We start from the raw sequence: 9571 nt of genomic DNA on the forward strand, positions 1-9571 counted from the left end.
TGTCCAACCTTCATGACCCCATGGACCATACTATCTGAGGGGTTTTCTCAGCAAAGATATTGGACTAGTTTGACATTTCCTTCTCCAGTAGATTTAAGACAAACAGGATTAAGTGACTTGCCCAGGGTCACACAGCTAGTAAATGTCTGATGCCCAACTTGAACTCAAGAAGACATCTTCCTGATTCCAGGCCCAATGCTGCATCCACTGAGCCACCTGGCTGCCTCCTATCTATGCCTCTACCTTTCTCTCTATTCCTGTTGCTATTACCCTAGTACAGGCCCTTGTTCCCACTGCTTGTTTTATTGCAATAGTTTCCTAGTAGGTCTTCCCACCCTTACTCCCCTTCTATAATCCAAACTTTATATCATTGCCAAATTAATCTTCTTTTACATAGATCTGGTCATGCCATTAATATGGTCAGGAATTATTTGTGGCTCCCTTATACCTACTGAGTAAAATCAAAATTTCTTTTCCTGATATTCAAGGCCTTCCACAATATGGTACCACCCTACCTCCTAATACTTTACTATTACTTTCCTCCAGGCATTCCATGCTCCAGTCAAACTAAGCTCCTCTCTGCCACTCAGATAAGCATTGTACTCTCCTTCCTATCAACCTTCACCTTATTCCCCAGATCTCCAATGGCCTCCCTCCTCTTCATGTGTTGAATATTACCCGCCCTTTAAAGCCCAACTAAAATGCCACTCCCCTCCATGAAATCTTCCATAAATCCCCCCCCCTTAGTAATGGCTTTGCCACTCAGACCTCACATCACACTTTTTTTAGACCTCTTTAATGCTATATTAGAGGTAGCTAGATGGCTCAGTGAATAGAGTGCTGGGCCTGGCTGGAGTTAGGAAGACCTGAGTTCAAATCAGGCCTCAGACACTTAGCTTTGTGACCCTGGGCAAGTCACTTAACCTCTGTTTGCCTTAATCTACTGGAGAAGGAAATGGCAAATCAGTCCAGTATCTTTGCCAAGAAAATCCGATGGACAGTATAGTCCATGGAGTAAAAAGTCAGACATAACTGAACAACAATCGGTGCGATGCTCTGTGTTCTACAATATTTCTTATGTATGTGTATATATAGGCTATATGTTATCTATTATAATTATTATTTTTATTATTATTGTCATGTTATGTGACCCTGGTTATGATCATTGTTGCTCATTTGGCATCTTAATTTTTTATATACTTAAAATAATATGTAGGAGACATGCCCAGTTCCTATAATGCTTCCAGCTAAGAAAGTAACAAACAAAAGGGGTCATTTTTGGCCAAAAAATAATGCCTTCAAAACTCCAAAGAACAAAAACAAAAAAACCAAACCAATTTATCCCCAGCCCCTTCTGTGTAAACCAATAGCTGGGACAGAGAGCAAAAAAAGTTATCCAAAGGCAGTGGTTACGAAACCCAACTCTATCCATAAGCTGACCTTTGGTGGGATTTCATGTCTTTTTTTTTTCTCCTTTATGTTTCAGATTGGAGCACAGTGCTACTTGGAATGCTCAGCCCTGACACAGAAAGGCCTTAAAACAGTCTTTGACGAAGCAATACTCGCCATTTTTCACCCCAAAAAGAAGAAGCAGCACTGTTCCAGGTGTTGCCACAGCTGCTGCACCATTGCATGAGGTTATTTGAGATACCATTCCAAGAGCCAACAGGAAAGAATGCCACTTCATCTTGGGGCTCCCATATGCCCCTAGAGGGAGTACATGACCAGAGCAAGAATTTACTTCAAAGCAAGGTCTTCCTCCAGTCTGTGAGATTTCACATTACTCAGCCAAATATTCTTTTCTTCCTCAAGTCCCATGCTCTAAAGAAAAAATGCACTGAGCCAATATTACAGTCAGGACAGCTGTTGATGATGTTGAAAACAAAATAAAAGGCATCACACATCTTTATATCTTCACCTCCAGTGAATGTGAAGATGTAGGGAAATTCCTCCAGATTCTGTATCAGACCCTAGAGACAGATTCAGTTACAGTTTGGCAGCTTTAATAGATGCCTTTAACAATATACACAAATCCAATACAAATTTGTCAGTCAAATTTTTTCCTTGAACTGCTATCCTATCCATATTTGTCTTACACAGATTTGCAGTTTTTCAGGAAGCTTATTCTGTCCTGATTTATCCCACTAAATCAGCCTATATAGAGTCTGTTTCATTAACATTTTATAGTCTCAATGTTCACACCAAAGACTTCAGAATCAACATTTACCTCCAATCTCACTTCTGAATATAAGAAGCCAAAGAAAACTTTGAGACTTTATCAAAATATCTAGATAGAGCCATGCTTACCAAGGCTGACCAAAAGAGAAAGCCATGGGAATTTTTACAGACTTCAACCAGAAAAAAAATCATCCTTATTTTTCCTGGAAGTCCTTATACATGAATCAAGGTGTCATGGGGTCTATGGGTAGCCTGATTATCAGAGTGTTTACAGCCTATTTGATGATGGAATTTTAGAGCTAGGAGGATTCCCAGAGATCATCTTCATTTTACAGAAGAGGAAAATGATCTGAAAAGCTCAGAGCCTTGTCTGAAGTGATTCATGGATCAGAGAGATCTGCATTTCTCACCCAAATTGAAAGAATGGGACAGTTCTAAGAAATATCTGGATGTGGGCAGAATGAGTCTTTTTGACTTCATTCTCCCTTTCTGCCCACAGTGACGCCTCCTTTCCACTTGTCAAAACCTGCTCCCAAGAAAGAATTTGAAAATCTTCACCCTGAAGTGGAAAGGTCTGATTTAATGCAATTAAATTCAACAAACATTTCTTAAGTACCTACATAAAACCCTGTCAGATATTGTATATCCTTCCTGGGCTATTATACGGTAATAGGCCGCAGAGCCATAACTAGGACAGAGCAACCATGACTTTGCTCTAAATTGAGATGGTGCAAAAAATTTAACAAATACACTCCTTAAGAAACAACTGAATGTAGCAGCTAGTGCTCTAGAATAATTATTTAAAATAAAGAGTTACTAGATAAATAATACCCATCTGGGAACCCTTATAGTGACTAGCTCCCCTTCCCACTCAAAGTGGTTTATCTTAAATATTTCATATAAATATATATATATATATATTCATATCATGAATTACAAAGATAATCTGAGGGCACAGTTTTATGCTGCCTGCCCAAGCATTAAAATTACTACTTATATTTCTGTTAGGCAAATACATACTGAAGCTACAGGGTGAAAAAGCTCCCATGGCAGAATTTCAAACATCCACTAGCATGTATAAGAGTTACTTGTTGGATCAGCAAGATGTTCTCAGCCATCTGAAATTATGCCACAGGGTTATCTATCTGCTCTTCCCATGTGGGAGTCGTTTCCCAAGACTGCTAAACAGAAAGCCTCAGAAAGTCTCTAAAGATCAACCATGTTTGACTGGAAGGATTTTATCACTTTCTACTAATTGCTTAACTTGCAATAGCTTGTCCTGGTTGTTGCACAGTGTATCCTATTCTATGTCAGGAGCTTTCCTCAGTATGGGTTACTTAGCATGACATACTGGTTCTTCCTTCTCCCTATACTCATCATCATGGATAACTTTTTAGGAGATGTCTCGGTACCATATTCAGGAATTGTTTTTCACTCAAGTTACAGACTCAGATAGAAAGCTTATACCTAGGAGAATGAAAATTGACCAATAATACTGGGAAATCAAATTAAGTCTTAACCTTTTCTCTAAGACTCCTCCCTCGAACCAGTCTTTTTTTTTTCTTTTCACAAGAAAGCAAGTTACTGCTATGCTTGTAATTAGAAACAATAAGAACTTATTAATTCATTTTACAGATACCCTGGAAATGCCTAGGGAGTGTCTTTATTTTATTTATTTTATATCTTACTTTCTCTTAAAAGTTCTGTTCCCAGGCATAGAATGGCAGTATTTATACTTCTGAACACTGCCAGGCCCAAATGATATTAAAAGAAGATCTGTCTATGAGGCAACTACAGGAAGAGAGAGGCAGGCTTGGAATAAAATCATATGAGAAGCGCAGAAACAAACTGCAGGGGACAGGATCATTCATTCCTTTGGAATTTCCCTAGGAAGTTGGTCTATCTTGAGCATTACCCCCTGGATATGTAGGACATACTTGATACTGCCATATCCCTTCCATGTCATCCTTTCCCTCTTTCATCCCTCCTTCCTTTCATTTTTGTTTACTGTCCCTTCTTACCTGATCCCTTCTCTAACATATTCTCAAACATTTATTAAACAAAAATAGGAAATCTGTAAGTGGCACACAGATAGTGAGAGGAAATCAAATACTTTCAGTTTTTGCAACTAGAAATCCTCAGGCTATAAAATATGACTCCATAGAGACCACCAATTTCATCTTGTTCATGCAGTAATAATCATTCAGCAAGGTTACAAATGAGATACCATCGGCCAGTTTTGCTATGATATTGCACACTCGCTTCTTGCTAAATGGAGTCTAGTTAACATTTGCTAGTGCGATTCCAAAAGGGAGTGACATTCAGTAGCTACACTGAAGAAAGTTTTCAGGATTTATACATAGCCCTGCCATGCTTCTCTCTGGGTTTGCACCCACCTGCTGGGCAATAAGGATTAACTTGCTTGTTGTGTAAATGTTTCTTCATTTACTCTTTTGAACCCTGGGAATGAAATTTAGGGCTCTAGGATTTGGAGCTGAAAGGTACCTCAGAGTCACCTGGTTCATAAGACCAAACTCTTCGTTTTACAGAGGAGGAAAATGAGGCCAAGATAAGGGAAGGCTCAAGCTGATAGGGGTTGTAAGTAGAAGGGCCAGGATTTAAACCAAGATCTGCTCATTCTAAATCTTTTAAACCACACTGCCTCTTGTTAAATCCAAAGAAGGAATAAAAAGGTCTATATGACCTAATCCCCCCACCTCAAATCAAGTTGAATTGAAAATGCTTATATAAACTAATCCCCCCACCTCAAATCAATCACTTGTTCCCTAATTAATGGCAGAATTGGGTTCATTGTGCTTTATTGCACATGTATGCGTAAAGACCATCTCTAATTCAACTATCTCATTCTACAAATAAGGAAACTGAGGCCTAGCATGGTTAGGTGACTTTGCCAAGTTCACACAGCTAATGAGTGGCAGAACTAGATCCCCTGACTCCCAAACTAATGGCAAATATTAGTATATAGCTCAAACACACTGGCTTACAAAATTGACTGAATGAATGAATAGATGGATGAATAAGTAATTTAAAAACTTCACTAGGTATGGGTATCAAAGTTTGACCAACCTGAGAATGGTGGCTTTTGAATGTATTGGGGAAAATCTATTTGCATGAACATCCTTTCTTGTTAAATTGGCTGACTGGACAAACCTTATGAAAAATGTATATCAAAGTGTGAAATTTCCAGGGAGGGTAATAATTAGATGTACCTGGGAAACACTAACAAGGTCCAGAAACGAAATGAAAGTATGAGCTATGTCTAGTGGCAGTTCCATCTTTAGCTGTTTGCCCAGTCTTATTTGGGGGAAATTTCTTTCAGAAATCTGCCAAGGAGATTCTTGCTCACTTGTGAATAACTAGGACATAAGTGTGCTCTAGCATTCTAGTTTTAAAATCTCACTGCAGCAAATCACAATGAAACTTGAATGGATAATTCTAGTCTCTTCTTTTTTGTTCTCTCAAAGAAGCAGTTATGTCAAAACTAGACCTTTTTTTTTCCTTTTAATCAGGTTCTACTCTGGCAAGTCTGTACTGTATGATTTTGATTTTGATGGTGACTCAAGGCAGAGTTAATGCTCAAGCTGGAGCCATTTAGTTTTATTTTTAGCCACAGTTTTCTCAACCGTTCTTGCATGGGAGATCAGTGCTGTGCTGAGCAGAGGTCAGAGAAGTAACTGCCTAGGAAATTGCTTATATGGGACATGTTATTAACATGTGGTGTTATAACATGTGGTGTTATCAGAGAAAGAGTGGCTGAGCACCAGGTCTAAGGGTCAACGCCTTGTCAAACTGCCATATGCCTTGAGTCTCTCAGTCTCTAAATGATTCATTTGATAGGAAGAGAATTCTCTCAGAGCAGGAACTATTAGTTTACTGAAGCTTTGCAAAAAAATATATATATAGATGATAGATAGATAGATAGATAGATAGATAGATAGATAGATAGATAGATAGATAGATAGATAGATAGGTAAACTTACAGTTAAAGGACCCTTCGAGCCATCTAGTCCAACACCTTCAATTTACAGATGAGGAAATTGAGGCCCAGATATATTAAAGGACTTGCTCAAATTCACACAGGCAGAAAGAGACTGAGACAGGATTTAAACTCAGGTCCTCTGATTATTTTCCGTTTTACTAGCCAACCAGTTCTCATCATCAAAGGTGGATTTAACCAGCTAGATTTTCCCTCCAATGGAGATTACTTACTTCAAGATCTATAGTTTAATCAATGTAGATATTCTCTCCATCACTGAAAATATGTAATGTTACTGGGCATATACTCAGAGCATTTCCAGTCTGTACTTTGCTAACACAGCCTTTAAGGGCCCACGATTACCTACATCCCACAACAAGGGATCAAAGGAGATTAATTGCCTGGGGAGAAAAACTAAAGAATTTGGCATTCTTTTGGTCAACCTAAGAATGGTGGCTTTTGAATGCATTGGAACAAATGCACACTAGGGCAATTGAATGCATTGGCACAATGTTTATTCATTCTGGGATTAGATAGTCAAGGAGTAGCTTGTTTTATTACAACAATATTTCCTCCACAAGATTACACCAGCGTGAGTGAATTCATACGCTTTCTAGGCCTTAGTTTTCTCATATGTAAGATGAGGCTGTTAGACTAGATGACCTCTATGTTCCCTTACAGTTCTAAATTTATGATCCCATGACCTGCCTCCCTTCTGGAGTATCATGTGTTCTTTTTTCTCAGAAAGTCCTAAGTATGAGCCAACCTAAAGATTCCATCCTTCTTTTCATTGCCAAATTAGTTAGTAAAAAGACAGTTACATGACATGGAAATGTCACTGTATATACTCTAAGTGAGGCTCAGTCAATGACATCTTAAAAATATTCCCTAGGCTGATACTCAAATTAACTACATAAGCCAGCCAATTTAAAAGGCTGCTGCTCTCCTTTATTTTATTTGTCCCTTGGGGTTCTTCTAAGCTCACTTCCCATCTAACAGTGGTAAGTGAATGACCAAGCCCCTCATGGACCATTACACCAAATAAGGGAAAAGTAGAATCTGTTTTGACAGAAGGCAAGTCTGAAGAAACATAGGTCAGAGATGCCACTGAATTTCTCTGATGTTTAAAAGGAAAGAAAAAACAAATACTTCCCATCCAAAATACAGTAAGTTCTTTTCACAGGGATCTGAAAAATAATGAGTCTGCTGCCGGTCTTATAGGGAACCTTGATAAAACTCAGATGTGGAAACCAAACAAATCAAGGGTAAAAGAAGCTGAATAAAATTATTCACCTCATGGCTCAAGAGAGGCTACATTCCAGGATGACAAGATAATGACCTAGTCTTGAGCATGACATCTCCTGAACAATGCATTACAGGTATTTTCTGCCTGAAGGAACTCCAATTCTAGAGTTTCTTGACAGTTTATTCATTCATTCAACAAATAATTTTTTTGAAGTATGACTGGGTACTAGTCAGATGCTCCAATACATGGCATCTTGCCCTCTGATTAAAACACTTTTGTCAGTAAGGAACATACGGAGAGCAAAACATAGTCACCTATCTCAGGAGTAATCTACAGTGGTCATAATTCTTTCCATGTGCTCCAAAGAGCTCTAGAAATTTTTCTTGATCATTAGTGGTCAGGATCTTAGTATCTCTACATCTAAGCTAGAGCCTCAGCTACCCTGATTCATATGGCAGGTCATTCACTGGGGCCCCATACATTCTCTGAAGACCCTATTACCTCTTACAAAGGTTTCCATTATATTTACTCTCCAAGTAGTAACACTAGTCCAGACACCATTTGGTTTTAATGACTGTAACCCAGGGTATTATGGTGACATGCAGCATGAATTCCTGTGCTCTCTAAGCTACAGGTCCAGAAAAAAATTAAAACAGCTTCTTAGAGAAGCCCTAAGCATTCTTCCATAAGGTGGCTTTTTATTTTCAATCAATAAACATTAAGCACCTACTACTTTTACAACCTAAAGTTCAGATCCTGCCTATGGAAAGATTGCAAACTTCTTTGAAAATTTCCGGCAAGTCACATTAGCATAGTGTAAGGAGTGTTGATCATGGAATCCAGAGGACCTGAATTTTAAATCCCACTTTGGACCCTGACTAGTTGTATAGCCCTGGATAAGTCATTTAACCTCCTTGAGCCTCAGTATCCTCAACATGTAAAAAGGGAATAATAATAGCACCTCCAGGGTTACTGTGAGATTCAGATATGGGAAGCATTTTGCGAACACCAAAGCACTATATAAATATCAAATATCATTTTAAAATCCAAAATGAACCTTCACCCAAGGTTGATTTTAATGGGACAAATTAATCACAATCATAGGTACATAGGTACTAGGAAACTATCATGAATCTCATAGCAGTTTCCTAAATGTAAGTGTATCTATTTGTCTCCCAGCTTTCACCATATATTCTCTCAGTGTACTTAACCCAACTACTTCTTTTCCTTATGCACAAAATGAAAAATATTTGTTTTCCTTTCAGGACAAATGAACAATGAGAAGGAAAAAAGATTGAGGGGGACAGATTTGGCGTGTGATATCACAGACCACCCTATATGACTACTCTACAGGCTTTATTTCCAAGTCCCTTACTTGCCTTTCCATTCAAAATGACATCACAGTTTGAGATATCTAGTGAGATCCACCAGTCAAATGAACATTTTCCCACTGAATTATGCACATCAATGTCTGATAACCAAAGTCTAAGCCCTGAATTTGTCACAGTTATTCTCACTTCCATAATTCCCATCCAGCAAACAGGCCAGGGTCATGTGATAAATTCACCCTTGTGGCAAGGGGTGTTTAACTTCATAAGCCTCTGTCCTGGAGCTCTGATTTAAAATTGACTATGCTGGAATCTGCATTGGGATATGTCCAAAAGCAAATGATCTATTTGTTTAAATGGGGAAACACCTTGTTGCTGGCTTCTTGATTGGGCCTAAAAGTGATCAAAATTTCATATTTTAAAACATTCCACAAAATATAGGTATGCTTATTCATTTTTAGTGGAGTTGGGAATTAGTACAACCATTCTTCAGAGCAATTTGGAATTATATAAATAAAGTGGCTAAAATGTTCAAACCCTTTGACCCAGAAATTCCCCCGTTAGGTTTATACCACTAGGAGATCATTGACGAAATGAAAGTCTCCATATACACTATAACATTTATAGCAGCACTTTTACCAGTAATAATGAACAGGAAATAGAATAGATATTCATCTATTGAGGAATGGTAACTAAATTACAACACATGAATGTTATGTAATATTACTGTGTTGGTAAGAGAAGACAGAGATGATTGCCACAGAGAAATATAAACTTACATGAACAAAATGAAAAGAAGTAGAACCAAGAAAACAATATCTA

At 38.2% G+C, this 9571-nt stretch overlaps 1 protein-coding gene across 1 annotated transcript in view; it reads left to right on the forward strand.

Annotated features, from left to right (window-relative positions):
* The window catches only part of RHOJ (ras homolog family member J), a 138152-nt gene extending 128922 nt beyond the window's left edge, over positions 1-9230 (forward strand). Inside the window, exon 5 of the mRNA XM_027842851.1 lies at positions 1487-9230. Coding sequence (XP_027698652.1) covers positions 1487-1636 — 150 coding nt within the window. The 3' untranslated portion in view covers positions 1637-9230. The remainder of the gene's footprint in view (positions 1-1486) is intronic.
* The last annotated feature ends 341 nt before the right edge of the window (positions 9231-9571 follow it).

The sequence above is a fragment of the Vombatus ursinus genome, unplaced genomic scaffold, assembly GCF_900497805.2.
Source record: "Vombatus ursinus unplaced genomic scaffold, bare-nosed wombat genome assembly UNPS02014893.1, whole genome shotgun sequence".
NCBI classification, from domain to species: domain Eukaryota; kingdom Metazoa; phylum Chordata; class Mammalia; order Diprotodontia; family Vombatidae; genus Vombatus; species Vombatus ursinus.